The sequence below is a fragment of the Passer domesticus genome, chromosome 2 (genome assembly GCF_036417665.1).
Source record: "Passer domesticus isolate bPasDom1 chromosome 2, bPasDom1.hap1, whole genome shotgun sequence".
Classification (NCBI taxonomy): domain Eukaryota; kingdom Metazoa; phylum Chordata; class Aves; order Passeriformes; family Passeridae; genus Passer; species Passer domesticus.
In genome coordinates, this window is record NC_087475.1 from 68,671,210 (window position 1) to 68,688,822 (window position 17,613).

Here is a 17,613-nt window from a genome sequence, read left to right on the forward strand (position 1 = left end):
ACTACTTTGATGTCTCATCTTGCATAAAGACAGAAATTGGTGTGCATTTTACAGATCCTAGGTTCATAAAATTGGATGTTGAATGGTCCATCAGCCTAGAAACACATTGTCTTAAGGAAAAGTTCTCAGCAGGAGATTTTCCCTGTGTGTTTTCCCTCCCTTCTGTGGCACAGGTCCCACATGAGATGATCACCCAGTCCCGAAACTCCTATGTTGATGCAGAAGTGCATTCTCCTACCCTGGAAGAGCTTGGGAAACAAGTGGATGAGGAAGGAGGGAACTATCAGATGTACCTGGAAACTCTCATGCAGAATCTCCAGAAAGAAGCAAAAGAGAAATTCAAAGGATGGGTCACATGTTCCAGTGTAGAGAACACAGAACTCGCCTACAAAAAGGTAATTTGGGGAGACATGAAAGAAGCAGTAAAGAAACCAAAGCAAAATGCAGCTTAGCTATGGGCCACTCACATGGCATGTTGCATGGCAAAACTCACACCCTTCTTTCTGGCAAGGCACTCTTTCATTATTATTAGTTTTTAAAATATTAGTAAAATCAGTTTAAATGTAATGCAATAGTGATTCAAGTATGAGATTCCAGAAAAAGGCACAGAAAGCAAGCTGGGATCTCCAAAATAGATCAAGTAAGTGAACAACACAACCAGAGAGTGAGCTGAGATGTTAAACAACAGAGAACATTACCTGGGCAAGCTCTTTGACTGGTGGACAAAGTTAAATAAAAAGTTTCTGACCAGTTCTTGAAGTTTGCTAGCAGTTTGGAGAACACAGCTAGAACATAGGTAATTACCAAACTTCTTCAGGCTCTTCTATGCTTTTTTAAGCAGGTATGTTTTATCCCTGATCCTTTTGTCCTTTTTTTTATGTGGATTTTTGATACTGCAGCTTTTATTAAAATTTCTGAATTTGTTTTAGGCTCCATCACTTATTTAGAGAAAGCCAGACCACTGCAGTGAGGCAGAGGATGCTGCAGGGTCCCTGCAGAGAATGGAGTTCAGGGCTGCCAGAAATGCAGTATCAAAGCAGAGGTCTCCAAACCAGCAGCAGCTAGAAAGAGGAGGAGATGGATTATGGGTGGGTGACACTAGCTAGGCAGGAGAAGAGCACTGGGAGGAATGTGAGATCTGGATGGTGAGGGGGCAGGAGGCAGCATTATCCCAGCTTGGGAAAGTGCAACCCCTCTGTAAGGGCAAAGAAATTGCAGTTACTGTGGTTTGTAGCCAGCTTCTGCGAGTGACCTCTCCAGCGAGGGACTGTGGGAGGTTGGGGGGAGGATAACAGGGCTCAGGTGGGAGCAGGATGTGGGAGATGGGAGAGAGGCAATAGAGCCCTTTATGGCTGGTGGTCAAGGACCTGTGAGACTACAGAGGGGATTGGGAGTTTGGGGCTCCAGGGCAGGGGAAATGGGGAACTGAAAGCTTTGGGGAGAAAGAATTGCTACATGAAATAATTTAAGGTGGGAGGTGAGGAAGGTGGGTTTCTGAGGAAACAGTCCTGGGTCCATGGGAGGTATTAGAGGTTTCCAAAGTTCTCACATTGGTATATGACAATGGTAGGGTAGGGAAGGTTTAGAAAAGCAGGGCTTGCAAGATCCAGTGATTACAGTTAACTTGTTTACTGCCTGAAATAGGACCCCTAAAACCATGCAGAAAAGCTGCATGTGTGCAGTCTAGGATATTCACCTTGTGCATAGCCCAGCAATTTCTGCTCCCCTTAATGTAAGCTGTGGAGGTGTTCCAAGAAACAGGATCTGTGAGCAAGGAGTTAGCAAATAGTCTGTGCACTTTGAAAGGTGTTTTCCCAACACCTCCCTTGCAGCTATTTTGAGGAGCAAACATCTGTGTACCTGACACATAATTGAATCAATGTATGTTCTGCTCCCCCAGAATTAAACAGGAGGGTTAATGCACCTTCAGTCCCAGGTAGTGTATAAGATTGCCTAAGGCAGTTGCTTTATTTCAGCCCAGAGTTTTAGTCTCTCATCTCTTTTTACTTCAGCAGACACATATTTGTCATTACACTTCGGTTGTTTGGACTTGGAAAAGTGTCTGTGACACCAGAGGTAATGCAGAACCTCACTGGCAGTATGGGAACTAGTCCAGATATATTCTGTCATGAGAGCAGAGTAATGAATCACTTCAGATTTCCATCCAGGACGAGTAGAGCAACAGCAATAGCAATAATAGTAATGATTAGCAAGGAAATAAGAATGCTCTTAAGCTGAAGTTAGACACACACATTGAGATTTTGTCCTCAGTTATCATCTGCTGAACATAGGCATGTAAATTATTGGGGTTTGTGTTTTTGGTCGCTTCACTCCAGGTTGGGGATGGGAACCCACTAAGGCTTTGGAAAGCCTCAGTTGAAGTTGAAGCCCCGCCATCAGTTGTCCTGAACCGAGTGCTGAGAGAACGTCACCTCTGGGACGAGGACTTCTTGCAGTGGAAGGTGGTGGAGAGCCTGGACAAGCAGACGGAAGTTTACCAGTATGTTTTGAACACCATGGCTCCTCACCCTGTCCGAGACTTTGTTGTTCTCAGGTAAGCTGAGGGCGGCTCTCTGGTACCTTTGCCTCCTGCAGTGCATAAAGAAGATCTGGACTTATCTCAGCCTTCACATCTGTGTAATTGCTCTCCAGGAACTCTACTTCTGGGCAGCAGTGTTGATTTCTCAAACTGAATTAGTCATACACCTACAGCATGCTGACCTTTTCTCTGATGTAATTTGAGCAGCACATACTCCTGAGGCCATAAATATAATTTCTTCCTCAGAACAGATGTCTGATAATAGCTGCTCTTCTCTCTTAGCTTTGTTTGTTGTCAAAACAGTGCAAATAGAACCCAATTGTTTTTTACGCTGCTTTTGCTGTTCTCTGGGGAATGTTTGATGTTTAAGAGCCAAATGTTTAGAAGAGAAGATAGTGGTGCTTTTAAGCTAAGGCTGTTACACGGAGTCTATATAAGTTATTATCTTAAATTTTCAGTTGGAGTCTTTTTAAATGAAGAAATGCTTATCCATAAAAATGTTAGTGTGTAAATGAACAGAAAGAGGCAGTAGATTTGTATTCTCTCTTCCAGGAGATGACTTCTCTTAAATAAATGTATAGCTGTGTATAGCTGTGTATCAATATTCCACATTCAATCCCAGTTCTGCCATTGTCTATCTGCCTGTATGGAATAGTCCAAAAACCCCCCTCTTCTGTCTTTGAAATCTGGGCCTTTGCTTGCTAGGAGCTATTGTGGAGCTGCTGACATATTTCACGTACAGGGTCAGTCCTACAGTTATTTATTTTAGGATGATTTTGTGCATTCCTGCTTTTGGTCCCTGCTTTCTTTGATTGAAATGATGTGCCAGAGAAATACAAAGCAGTTTTGACAAAGGAAGGAAGTAGTACAGGGAGTCAGAATTGTATTAAAGGGAATGGAGATTGAAGGAAAAAGATGAGCCAAATAAAATATAATTACGAAAGTACATCCCTTTTATGAATTTCAGTAGTCTCTTAAAGGATGACAACATGCAGATATTGTTGGTATAAGGGAAGAATTATTGGAACTCTTAGGGGAAGATTTTAAAAATGCTTTCTGTAACCAATTCTCCCATTACTCTGTATCTTTTGCCTTACCACAGTATACTGGGCTAAATTAACTATTTTATAATCAAATATCTATTATATATTTTATATAATTATCTATCTATCATTATTTTATAAATAATCTTCTTATATAATGTCATTAGCCTGAAGCAGTGATAAATTTGGCCGTCTGCATGGCACGGAGAAGATGGTCTGCGAGCGGCAGGGAGGTCTTGATGACCCTAATTTGGTCCTCTCATTTGCCACTTAGTTCACTATTAGGTTTCGTGGTGGTTTATGTTCCTTAAAGACCTGCTGTGCAGTCACATCAGTTAAAGGAAAATCCTGCTATCGAGTTCTCATTCTTTTCACTGACCCAGGCAGAATGACCCTCGAGGACTGAAATACATATCATAAAAATGAATCCTGGTGGGTTCTTAAGGGCTGAAAACAGCCATCAGGCAGATCTGTCAGATTCTGTTGTTTATCTCTTTTGATTGATATCATTAAGTCTAGAGCAAGGTTAGCCAGCAATACCACAGTCAATTTGATACCTTATGATTGGTGGGAAGTGAACAGTGAAATTATAATACACCTCTGGGGACATGAATAAATACATTTTAACAGATGGCAATTTTCTCTTTCTCAGTCAAACTTTGGGCTGTGAAAGGATCAACTTAGTTGTTGCCTTTTTTTCCAATGTGACAGTCATAACAAGGGGATTAGGCTCCCTAGAGAAGACTCTGATGGTAAAAGGAGAGGAAAAATGTTTCATATGCCTGGGATATGACACAGCTCTCAGCTGCTCTGCACAGGCATCACTTTTGTTACAGAATCCACAAGTGTTTCATGTTCATTAAGTATGACAGCATTTTGGTGAGTTAGGTTCCATGCCTGATTTTACTACTGTAAGGTATTAAAGAACTACTGAAACTGGCCTAAATCCACATGACTGGGAACAGGAAACCAAAGTCTTCTGAAATCTCTGGGATAGAGAACTTTCCACTTCCCAAATGGCCCAGGGAGTCCTGGGTAGATACCAAAATGACATGGGCAAATCCAAACACTGTGAAGGCACTTGCAAGAGGTGGTTCAGCATTTTTCATACTGGATCTCAGTTGTGATTTCCTTCTCCCATATTGCATCTGCCAAGATAGCTCTTCAAATTTATTAATGCCCAGGCACATGTAAAACCTTCTGGTCAGTGTGTTCTTGCAGTGTCTTGAATAACAGCTCCGTTTCATGTAAGAAAAATGCAGAATGTTAAAATTATCTGCTGAAGTCCAACTTTCAACAGTCCTTGAAAGCAGCTTACCTGCTAAAATATGATACTTCCCAAGGCAGCATAACCCTTGTCTCAGACAATCCACAGCAAGATGATGCATGTTGCACAGCACAGTGGGAATTTCTCATTTCTTCCCACAGCATAGGAAAGAGCACAGACCTATCCTCTGAGATCCAGTGCAGATGAGAAAGATGTGAGACACAAAGGGTATGTAGAGAATGCTTAGAGAACAACAAAAAAATGTTAAGCATTAAAGTCTAAAAATCTGGAACTTGATATAAAACTTCTCCAACAAGTAAGAGAGGCTAGAAACCTGAGAGAGGAAAGAAATGGAAGGACATTTTGTTTTTAATTCAGACACCCTTGAAACATATTCTGGGCAGTCTCATATCCTCATATTGGTGAGGATTTCTGCTGAACTAAACTGCATTTCTTGTTCTGTAAAACTGCATGGGTGCAATGCACAGTTTCAGCTTTTGCTGGATGGCTTATCCTCGGTCTTTCTCCTTTCCAAAACTTTTTTTCTGACTGCAAAAGGCTCTATCATTAGAGGCTCATCTCATTAGAATACCAATGGTTACAAAATACTCCCATGAAGAAGCAAAATTTCTCCACCTGGAGCCACACAGATGGGTGGCCATCCCACATGGCCACAAAACTCTGCCAGGGACTCCAAGGACAGTCCACTGGCATTGCAGGAAAAAAGGATAGGCAGACACGGAGACTATAACTTCAATCCTGGTTCTTACTCATGTGCCCAAAAACTCCATCACTAATGTGATTCCCTCTTGGATGTGTTCCTGCAGGACATGGAGGACGGATTTGCCCAAGGGGATGTGCATGCTGGTTGCCATCTCTGTGGAGCATGAGGAGGCTCCTCTCATGGGAGCTGTGCGAGCCATCGTAATGGACTCCCAGTACTTGATAGAGCCCTGTGGCTCAGGAAAAGCCAGGCTGACCCACATCTGCAGGATTGACCTAAAGTGAGTACCCCACCTGCACGAAGTATCCCACCTGTCCATTCAGCAGGACAAGACCCTCAAGCTCAGGTGCTGGGAACATGGTTAGGGTAGCTAACAGGTAGGTAGGAACAGAGGGCATGGTTAAGGTAGCTTTGCTGTTTCAGAGTTTTCCTGCAGTCTTCTCTCCACTCAGTGCCTACCATGTTAGAATGTGATCTGAGAAACAGAATCTGCTTATTTGATTACTGCAAGGGAGAACTTCAAAGTACACTTAAAAAGACAAGTATTTGGATCTCCACCACCACTGTGGGCAGTGCAGAGCAGGAAGCATGGCAAGCATGTTTCTGTGGGGCATATTTCTTGAGTATTTCAGTTTCTCAGTAATTCTCTTTTCATTTCTTCAGAGGACATTCCCCAGAGTGGTACAACAAAGGCTTTGGACATCTGTGTGCAGCAGAAGTTGCCAGGATCAGAAACTCATTTCAACCTCTGATTGCTGAGGGACCAGAAACAAAAATCTGAGGAAGTGTTCCTGGGAGCATGTGAGCATAAATCAGGGTCTCGCAGGGAACAGGAATACTGAAAGCAAAGGTCTGATTTAAGCTGCAGAAATCTGACCAGACGTGGGTCTGTACAAAGCTGAAAAAGGAATTTTATAGGAAAGTTATTTTATTCTGGAGACTTCACCTTCCCCCCTCCCCCACATCCACTCTTAATATTAATTTTGATTATTGAACTAAACATTTCTTCAGAGAGCTTTTATTACTTTAAAAACAGATTATTGCCATTACTTGTATGTTACATAACTTTGGTATTTAAAGGCTTCTAAGAAGCATATTTTAATTGTAAATAAATAATGTACAGTATGTATATATTTATCTATATTCTATCTATATATATGTATATGTATAAATTAATTATTTTGTATATAACTCAGTGCAAATCACTTGCATCAGTTGGACCTTAAGTGGACCTGTCACTTGTTTCTTAGTGTGTCACTGCTACATAAGCTGTGTTTGCTGTTATCACAGAGCTACCAGGCCTAATTTGTGTGATAACAAATGCCTGTTCCCAAATATGTTTTGTGTTTGTGTGTGCTATGAGAAGGTACCTAGAAATAGATGTAGGAAGAATTACAGGAACTAAGGAAGAAGGAGGTTACAGTGCATTTAAAAATAATGAGGAGGGAATCAGTCTCACCAAATAAAATACATGGAGATGCATCTGAAACAGACGTTGTGGAGGCCATTTATGTTCAGCTGCAGAATTGTGACTTTTAGTGGAAGGTGTTGAAAACTACCTGTTGCCTTAAATGACTGGTGTCTGTCAGTAGAGACCTCACTGTGTGCAGTGTTCCAGGTAACTGCTCACCCTCGGACAGCACAAGGTAATGCTGTGTGTCCTGAGATGGCTGAAATCAGACTGGTAACTTATTAAGCTGTAAATTAATTATTTTTTGTAAGCATTTTGTCTAGGTTCTGAGTGTTTCTGTGCTCTTTCCTTCTCCCATAGAGATGGCTAATCCAAAGCAGATTTTCCACATCCAGTGGACACAAAGACATGCAGATGAACACCATGCCTTTTAATATTCTTGCTATATAAATAACTATGCTTTTTTTAAGATTTTAAACACATCTTGGATATTTAAAAGATTAAATAAATACTATTCCTGGAAAGATTGCTTTTATAGTAACAGCAAGCATTTTCATTTTATATTGCACTGTTCTGCACGATCCCACCTCTGTAGGCATTGGTGGGAGCAGGATTAGGACTATGAGGAGTAGGAGCCATTTAAGCCTATTATGTAACTCCATTTTCAGGGACCTATTATTTTGCTAATGGAAGAATGCTTTAAAAGTAATAATAATAATTTGTTGACATTGCTTTTGAGGCAGGGTTCCATTTTATTTTTTAACTAACCTACGACCAAAATGTTATTACATCTATGACTCAGTAAGAATGTACAAGCCTGTTAATACTGTTCTTCATTAATCACATTTGTTCACTTAGACTTTATTTATTGCTACATAAACCAGCAGAGTCACTCACAGCCAGTGTTTCAGCTCAGTCCTTCCAAAAAAATCCAGAAAGGTTAGTATGAGTGTGGATTAAGCAGGATGCATTTCCTATGTGAAGCTACAGCTTTGTGCCCCAATTCAATGAATGAGGAAGTCCCTTCAAAGCCAGAGATTTGAACGTTCCCCAGGCGTGGGAGCTGTGCAGAGGACTGTTCTTGGTGACAGCTGCTAGAGCATGACCCCACGTTCCATCCTGCACACACATGGGGGCTGTGCTGGCAGGGGACAGCCCTGTGGGCTGAGGCAGCACACCTGTGAGAGCTCAGGGTGGACAGGGTGACCCAAGGTGACCCACAGTGCTCCAGCATGTCCTTGTGAAGGAGCAGGACTCCAAAAGAGTCACTGTCATCTTCACCCATGAGCTGTGTCACTCATTTATGTTGTGCAAGTCCTAGGATCAGGGATGTTGGCTGCCTGGGAGCACACCTGTGAGAGCTCAGGGTGGACAGGGTGACCCAAGGTGACCCACAGTGCTCCAGCATGTCCTTGTGAAGGAGCAGGACTCCAAAAGAGTCACTGTCATCTTCACCCATGAGCTGTGTCACTCATTTATGTTGTGCAAGTCCTAGGATCAGGGATGTTGGCTGCCTGGGAGCTCCTGCCTCGAGTTTATGGCCAACAACAGTTGCAATGTGCAACTATCATGAGCTTTAAGTCCTGCAGACAGGGGAGTACTCACAGGGCTGTTATGTGGCTGTAGTGGGGTCTGGCAGTCACCTGCTGGCTGCAGGGCACCCCCACTGCCCAGGCTCAGCCTTCCCAGGAGCAAACAGTGCCTCCCCATCTGGGAATGCCATTCCAGAAAGCAGCACCACCTCCCAAATGCCTGTGGCCATGGCAGCAGATTTCATGCCGGCTGTTTTCCAAAACATGAGCAATTAGAGTACTTCTGCTACATTAGTTTACATAAATAAATACAGCCTCAGCATTAACAGGAACAGAATTTCTTGCCCTGGGAATGGCAGTGTCTGGCAATAAACAATGTCCTAAGGAAAAGAAGGGAAAACCTGGACAGTGGTTTTGTCCTGTCTCACAAGTCATTGCTCAGCTGGAAGAGGCCCTGTGCCATCTGCCACCCTCAGCAAGGTAGGGCTGTTTTCCTGCCCTTGCAGAAGCTCTGTCATGACCTTCTGGCATCTCCAAGCCATGTATTGTTGAAACAAGATTTCTTCAAAATGCACATTATGCCGTGTCTACCATTCAGCTACCACAGTATTTTGTATTGTTACATTGATACATTATGATAATTGCATTTTTAAATGTTATACTCATATCAATACCTCATATTTTTACCTCATAAGTTGGTATCAGTCATTAGCTGTAAATAAATAATTTCAGAGTTGAATAAATTTGCATACACTAAAGAATCATGTTTCTTTGCGCTCTTTCATCCATTGACTCAGGAAATGCTGAATTTAAGCCCTTGATTTCTTTATTGCAACCTGCTATACACTGAATTATTCTGGTGTGGGACTTCAGTAATGACTGCAGGCTCAAAATGATATTGTTGTCCATTACACTTAGCCTGTAGTATCCTTATGTATACACAAGCTTCATGGCAAAGATTATGTTTTCCATATTCAGCCAAGTTTCTGCATCTGTGTTATTGTCAATAATTTAGGTCTAGGTTCACAGAAGAGACTGGAGCTGGGTTCACATTGCCAGACATCAACCATCTCAAATCCATCAAACCATTGCAAAAGAGGAAAAGGTGCAGTGGCATGATAGGGATTTCTGTTGTTTTTCATACACATTCTGCAGATGGATTAAATGTTCCTTTGGATCCATGTTGTGGTATAACCCCAGCTGTCAACTAAGTACCTCTCTCTATCCTGCAACCTGGAGGGACAGGCAAAGAAATCAGAAAGACGTAAAACCTATGAGTTAAGAATAGTTTAATAATCAAAATAAAGCAAAATTATTATTGTTGTTGTTACTTATAATTTTTGCTATTATTGTTGTTGTTATTATTATTGCTATTATTAGCAACAATGAGGGGATAAAAGAGAGGAATAAAATCCAAGAAACTCAAATGATGCACTCAGTTGCTCACTACTTACTGACCAATGCCCAGCCCATCCCTGAACAGCAGTTGTCCCCCCCAGCCAACTCCCCCAGTTTATATACTGGTCATGATGTTCTGTGGTATGGAATATCCCTTTGGCCAGTTCAGGTCAGCTCTCCTGGCCATGCTCCCTCCCAGCTTCTTGTGCAGCTCCTCACTGGCAGAGTGAGTCCTTGACTTAGGGTGAGCACTACTTACTTAACAATAACCAAAACATCACTGTATTACCAACTTATTCCCATACTGAATCCAAAACACAGCACTGCAAAAAAAAAAAAAAATTAACTCTATTGCAGCTTTAAGCAGGTCATGTGCCTATATCACTCCAACTCTCTCTTGACTAACTAAAAGAAGCAGAGTCTCAGAAAACAGGGTGCTGGGGAGAGTCAACTATGAGAGACCATCTAGGAGGGGATAAGCCTTTATGTCCCATCATTCAGAGAAAGCTCTGCATTAAAATTTGGATTGAAAGGAAGCATTTTTTTCCAAATGTCTGCCATGGCAGAGATGGTCAGCTGCGCAAGTCCATCCTTTCTTGCAAAAAAACACTGTATGCCATGAACTCTCATTCCCCTTTCTCCCTCCCACCCACTGCAGCAATGTCAGGGCAATGAGGTTGTCTTAACCTCAGCAGCACTGATGTTTCAGCTCCTGGCATGCACAGACTTTGTAGCATTGAATTCTTGGGTGCCCGTCCTCTCTATAACACCTGGCAGGAGTCACCAGCAGGGCAGTCCCTCTCTGCTTGATGCATTTACACTGCAGAATCAGTGTCACCCTCAGCGGATTTTGGCAGGCCTAAGAGGTGCTGCTCTCTGAAGTGGCTGGTAGGTGTTAGATGAGAGCACAGGCTGAGCACCCTGAGATGACTGTGAGGTGAAAATATTGGAATAAATATCCAAAAGACTGCTGGAGCCTGCCGATCAGATAGGAAAGGATGAAAACACATACTGCTGCTCCAGCTCAGTCGTGATGTGAAAATGCTGGGGAGTGAACACAGACCTTGCCAGACAGAAATCAGCATGACCCCCTCACAATCCCAGGGGAATTCAGCATGATCATGTCATGGTCTCCTTGCCAGATATGTGTCAGCCACAGCTGCACCTGGGCTTCAATTGGATGGGTGCTAGGCCAGGCAGACTATTGCTACAAAGCAGTTACACATCAGGGTGGACAGGACCAGGAATACAAGACATCAAGCCACAGATTTTTAACAATTGGGTTTTCTTAAAACATACATTTTAAATTGTGACCCTGAATATCCTGGGCAACTCAGCAATACATAGAAAGCCAAAAAGTAGAAAGCCAACAAGTCACCACTGTGCAACTGCAGCCTGCCCTGCTCCATTGTGCAAGACTCTGCTCAGCAAACACAAGGACGTGTGGAACTCAAGGGCAAACACAGGCCAGAGCAGTGGGTCCAGGTTAATGAGTAAACGAGAGAAAATGTCACAACACTGCAACACAACACTATTTGCCTGTCCTACATAGGCTGATGTTGGGGAGGTCTCACACACTTGAGATACCCTCCCCAACCCCACAGCAGGTCCCAGACACTAAAGCCTCTATGCCTCTGACAGAGGTCAGCATCTCTTGCACAAAAAGTAACCTGGACACTTAGCTGCTTCCATGCCTTTGACTCTGAAACAAGGATCTCCATCCTGACACCTTAGTACTGACCTCCCACAGGTAGTTATTTTCCACTGCCTGAGCCCAGCATGCCCTCTGTCCCACTCAGTCCTTCCATGCCTGCCTCCTAACCCAGCCCAGGATGCACAGGAGGACACAGCCTTTAAAGCAGGGTAACCATGGCCAGGTGGTCCCAGCTCCAGGTGCAACGGGGAGTCAGTAATGGCCAGCCTGCCAGGGCTTGAGTACACAATGTCCTCTGTCCCCCACTAAGGGCAAAACACCAAGGTGAGAAGTCTTTCCGCTTCTCTTCAGGAAGGCCAGAGCACTAAAATAACCATAAACCTCTGTCCCATTTCAGTGACAAGCTGGGGCTTTTGATCCTCTCCCAGGGATGAGAATTCTGCAAGACAGAGAGGCTAAAGGCAGTGAACTGCTCTCTGCCTTGAGCAGAGCCTTGAACTGCAGTGTGCAGGTCCTTAGCAGCAGTTTGCAAGGAGACAGGACGAGCTCGTGGCTGTGCTGGAGCTTCAGCAAGAGAATACCTGGTTCTGCTGCAAGAGCAGTTGCATGGAGCTCTGCTGGCAGCCAGCTACAGGATTACAGCTTATTTCTTAACCAAAACGCTAAATTCTGCAAAAGACACAAGGGAAAGACAGCCTAAAACTACAGATTCTGCTCTATCTCCTGCTCATAGCAGCTCCAAGACAGACACATGGCCACAAACACAGAGCCAGCATTTACTGCAGGGAGGATTTGCAACAGCTTGCGATTTATGGGAGCAAATTAGCTGCAGGGCCATCTGTCCTTCCCCAGACCACTGGCCTGCTCCTTGCTGGAATGACTGCTGTTCCTTGAGAGGATGTGTATTGAATTACTCACTTTTCTTCTTTTTTTTTTTTTTTAATTAAATAAATGTGGTAACCACAGGTGGTGGAGCAGAGGACAGTAACCCCTCAGCAGCAGCATCTGTGGGCCAGCAGTGCCTCACCAAGTGTGTGGGACAGATGCTGGCTGAGGGCAGCCTGACCCCCAGACCCACCCAGGGCCTGCCAGCCCACGTGGCCACCCCACTGCTCCCTGCTAATACCAGCCAGGCTTGCTCTTCGTGGCAGTAGGACATGAGACACCACAGCTGGTCTGGTTTGACAACACACAGTGAGTCCTTCTTTTGCCTCCAGACTCTTGCATTTTAGAGGTAGTCCAAAGCAGGAAGTTTTCATCAACACCAAAACCTCACGCCTGTGCCTCACTGCTGGCCAACCAGCATGAGAAAGGAGCCCACCATGGCCAAAGTGTAGAGCACTCTGGGTTCATGGCTGCTCTGGTGTTTTGCCCAGTGTTTTCTGGTGCCCAGCAGGACAGGAACTCAGAACTGGACCTATGAAGAGAAAGTACAGGATTTTAACACTTTACCTTGGATTTTTCTTTTCCTGAAGAATCATGTTCCTTTTCTCCTGGCCCAGGGAGGAGGGACTACACAAGGGCCTTAGCTAGGCTCCCAGAACTGGGTTCAACCCCATCTGTTGCTTTGCAAAAGAGGCAAAAAAAAATTGTTTACGAAAAACTTCCCATTGTTGAGTGGCTGTTCTTGGGGATCCCCAGTGAGCAATGGGGCTGCTGGTCAGGAAGGACAAACTGAGCTGCTGCAGATGCATTGATGCAGTACTGGCAGCAATGCTGACATGCAGGACACATCAACAGCTCCCTCTGTGGCCATGGGACACCCAGAACACCATCTCAGAGCCAGTTTTTGTCCCTCTGTCCTGTTTCCTACAAGGCTGGGGAGCCCAAGCCAGCCTGCCCACCACAGTGAGCACCCACTGGATGCTCACCTTTTCCAACAGGGAACCCATCCACCTCATCATGGAGAGAGCCACCACCTTGGGGATGTGTTTTAATTACATCCCTTTCCCAAACACTGAACCATCCCCCATGCACAAGCATCACCTTGGATGGGGTTCACTGCCCGGCCATGCTGATGCCCTGCCTTTTTAACCTATGTTTGTCCTCATGTCCTTCTCTCCACAGCCAAGGAGCTGCCAGGACACTTGTAAAGTGTTGGGCAGTGACATTCATCGCACTGCTGAAACCACCAGGACAGCAATGGAAAAGTTTGTGGTTATTATCAATACAAATAAAAATAAAGGTTGCAAATGATGAAAATTAAAAGGGTATCACTGGGTAAAGACAAAATGTTACAATATGGCCTCCTTGGCCTCCCAATATATTTTGCCTTGGGCAACCCTTTCCAGCAATGGCTGGTATTTATCAGCAAAAATATACAGTTATTGCATTTGGGTTTTTCAAATAATTGAGTAATTTAATCTTTTAAGTGCCTCTGAGATCACTTGCTGTAATTAAAGACAGAAGATGAATGACTGAAGTACAAGAGCATTGGAGGACTTTAAAAATGAACATGTCCTTGACTGCATCTCCTGCTCATTTATGTAACGATGATCCCACACTAATATGACTAAACAGATAAAAGGAGAAAATAATAAGAGCTTGGTTGCATTATTTTTCTTCCAGCCCAATAATAATATATCATCAGCCAGAGGAATGTGCCCATGAATACCAAGCAGGAGCAACCATGTGCTGCCAAGAGCAGGACCCCACCACCTCCTGCTGTGAGGTGCAAGGAAAGGCAATATCCGCTCACAGATCCCGCAGCAATGTGGCAGATAAATGAGTTACAAATGTCTATAAAATTCACAAACTTGCATCAGAATTGGACTTAAAAGCTCAGCAAGTGCTGGGAGAGGCAGCAGCACCACTGGCAGTTTCCTATATGAGCACTTATTTTCTTAGTTTTTGGAAATAAGACCCATCTAATCCTAGTGGAGAGGGAGTTTCAGAAGGGTTGCTGCAAAGTGAAAACTATCAACAAAAAAATCTGTAAGGCCTGTAAATGGCATTTTGCCTTCTAAGTAAGCAATACACCTTGACACACCTCTGTCATACCTTGGTATTTAGATCCCCATTTCATAGCCCAAGTGTATATAAGTATGTGCCCAAAGGGGGAAGAAGGGGTGATTAGAGAGCTGGAGCTTGTTCTGTCCCATTCTTCACACAGCACTAAGTGCCTGGGCCATGCATGTCCCAGCCTGAAGGAGCAGCAGCCTGGCACCCCTCAAGGCATCCTCCAGGCTGCCCAGAGAGGCTGCAGCCTGCTGGGAAGCCCTCCTCACCTTCTTGCTCCCCTCCCTTTCCTGGCAGGGCACCCTACAGTCTCCAGCTCAACTGCACTATTGCCAGACTACAAAACTTTGTCACCTCGTAAAATTTTACAGTGCAGGTAGTTTATACCATTACACCTCTTGAACTGAACACTCAGCCAATTCACAGTTTCCTCTGGCAGGAGGAAAACCAGATTTCTTGGGTCAGGTGTTGTGTTTGTGCAGCTCTGCTGGTTTACAGAGCTGCCGAGGGCCTTTTACAGAACACTGAATGCAGAAAGCAGTGAGGCACTGGCCAGCTCAGTGGCCAGAGCCAAACCACCATTTCAATCAGGATCTCACCAGGACATGGCCTTGGCCCTGCTCTTCCTCCAGGTCCCAGCACATGTCCCACTTGGGAGGTGCTGCTCCAGCTTGGAAATGCACCTCATAAGGCACAGCCCCAAGGGAAGCTCTGGCTTGGAAGCTCCTGAGAACCAAACAGGTGGGACTGAGAAGTCACTACCAAGGTGCTCTCCTCCCCTGCAAGGACTGATGGCATAAATAAACATCGGGGAGAAATCCACCATACATCCCAGATTACGGGGGAAATGTTAAAACTCACCCCTTCCCATAAAAAAACCAAAAAACAGGTGAACACATAAACAAACAAACCAACCAAAAACCCCCAAACACCTAAAGTTTCATGTGATACCCTTAGTAAGGAACTCTTTCCACTAAGAGAAAAGAACTAAAGCAGAAACTAATCTCACTCGCTGTGGACTTGCAGCATTTAGAAAACATCACTGCTGTAATTCCCACTGCTTTGCTCAGTGCTGGTGACTGACCACCCCTCCTGCACCTCAGACTCCCACAGGTCTCCTAGGACTTGGGCCAGATTTGGATGACCTCAGGAGAGCTGGGATCAGATAATGAGACTTCACCATGTTGTGAGTCATTCTTGTGACAAGAAAAAGGCTTTTGACAGCTAAATTCCTCACATAGGAGGCATATCATTGAAGGAGGTATATCACTGAGGGAGAAATATGGGAAATATGGAAAAAAAAAAATTAACAAAGTATATTCAAAGTCCCGTTGTCCATCCCCACAGCAGGGGACATCAGCTCCCAGGATGAGGAACTTGCACATCTGCTTGTGCCTGTGGCTTTTCTGCCCTATTTCGTTAATATTTTCCCTGGTTCTCTCTGCCTCACTGGTGCTTTTGCTACTCCTTCAGAAACACAGAAAGCATCACAAAATAACAGCCAGAGAAATGTCAGCACCCACAAGCATCCTGGCTGTAGGCTTCTGTTATTTCAACTTTCTGATTTCTTAAAAATCTTAATTTTTCTCAGAACTGCTTGACAGTGGTGTTTCTGTTCAACTCATGAAGCAAAGTAAAAGGCTCTGATACACTGGGCCCTGACACTTTCTTCTCACCTCATTATTCCATTTTTCCAATCTCTTATAAAGGGAGGGCTTAACAAGAAGGGTGGGTTTAACAAGCCTGCACCAGCCATAGCTTTGAGATGGCTCAGGAATGGTGGTTTGGCAATTAATGACTGGCACATCAAAGACAGGAAGAGCTTTCCCTTTTCTTTTCCATGCCTCTTTTTCTTGGCTTTGCTTGAGCAAAAAAGGAACAGGATTGAACTTTCCTTCCCAAAGTTAAAGCCTAACACCTAGAATTGACTTCTTCACCCTGAATAAGAAAATTTTCACCTCAGCAGCCTCTGGAAGTAGAATGAACAGATCGAGTTTTCTAAGTGACTTGAAAGCAACACAAATAATGCAAGGAGAAAAGGGCACATTGTGTGTTTAAACATGCTGAGGCTTGTATGGTCCCTCTTCCCTTCATTGGGTTTGTTCCGTACTGCTCCCACTTCCCTTAATCTTGACATTTACTTTCCTTAGGATGTTTAACAGTGATACCACAAACAGACTGCTTCGTGCTGAACTATGCTGACAGAATCCCTGAAGCCTGGGAGCAACTCTACTGGAATGGGAGAGTTTTCCAATTTACTGCAGTGTTACTATGGAATAAGATATTGCACCAAAGCACTCTTAAATTGGTATGGTTACTTCCACAGATTTTCTAAATAGCAACAGTCACTTTAAATAATAATAATAAAAGAAACAAACTCAAATAACAAAAACCCTCCAAACTCCTAGATCTGTTGGAAAAACATCTGTTTAGCCACAGGCCCCAGAAATCTCCCACAAAAGTTAGTTATTTCTGTGTCACTGGAAAAACAAACAACACAAACTCCTTGCAGAGTTATCACAATAGCCTCTCCTGAGATGCTCTGTACTTCATGCTGCAGGCGAAGAAACTGGACAGATTAAACAGTAAGATCATGTTACAATTTGTTACATTCAGTATCTTTATTTCACTTCTGCAATTGTTATAAAAACAATGTAACATTCATCCTGTCATTTAGCAAAGACATCCCTCCCACAGTCACTCTGCACAATCTTTTCAAGAAATAAACCAGAAGCTTTGCACACATGTCATAAAAATATTTTGAACAGATATAATGTTTCATCTGGAGCACTGAGTAAACTGGCAACAACATTTCATTCTATAAACACAGCTAAAAATCAAGAAAGCAGTCTACCTAAAAAACTGCAAGTTGAACATGCCGAGCCCTGTTGCTCTTGAGAAAACAAAGCACCAGCCACCACCAAGCAGTCTCTCCAGCCTGAGCAGGGAGCCCCCTCTGCTCCAAGTCCTTGCTGCCGCCTGCATTTCTGCTCAGGATGCACAGATGGGGCTGGGAGCACCAGATCACTGCTCTCAGCTCTCATGTGGGCATCGAAGGCAGCAAGTGCCCCACAGCAGGACCAAAGG

At 43.9% G+C, this 17,613-nt stretch overlaps 1 protein-coding gene and 2 long non-coding RNA genes across 11 annotated transcripts in view; 1 reads left to right on the top strand and 2 right to left on the bottom strand.

Annotated features, from left to right (window-relative positions):
- The window catches only part of STARD13 (StAR related lipid transfer domain containing 13), a 293,148-nt gene extending 285,640 nt beyond the window's left edge, over positions 1-7,508 (top strand). For all 9 annotated transcript variants that reach the window (XM_064409024.1, XM_064409026.1, XM_064409025.1 and 6 more), the window contains 4 exons: positions 174-395; positions 2,337-2,554; positions 5,677-5,853; positions 6,237-7,508. In XM_064409024.1, the coding sequence (XP_064265094.1) occupies positions 174-395; positions 2,337-2,554; positions 5,677-5,853; positions 6,237-6,354 (735 nt within the window). In that variant the 3' untranslated portion in view covers positions 6,355-7,508. The remainder of the gene's footprint in view (positions 1-173; positions 396-2,336; positions 2,555-5,676; positions 5,854-6,236) is intronic.
- On the bottom strand, positions 391-2,097 carry LOC135294153 (uncharacterized). Its single transcript, XR_010356308.1, has 3 exons — positions 1,861-2,097; positions 1,697-1,764; positions 391-1,061 (listed from the first exon to the last, which is right to left on the bottom strand). It is a non-coding gene; the product is annotated as an uncharacterized LOC135294153 (long non-coding RNA).
- A 1,787-nt stretch (positions 7,509-9,295) lies between the features above and the next one.
- LOC135294146 (uncharacterized) lies at positions 9,296-14,305 on the bottom strand. Its single transcript, XR_010356298.1, has 3 exons — positions 11,656-14,305; positions 10,174-10,237; positions 9,296-9,749 (listed from the first exon to the last, which is right to left on the bottom strand). It is a non-coding gene; the product is annotated as an uncharacterized LOC135294146 (long non-coding RNA).
- Between the last annotated feature and the right edge of the window lie 3,308 nt (positions 14,306-17,613).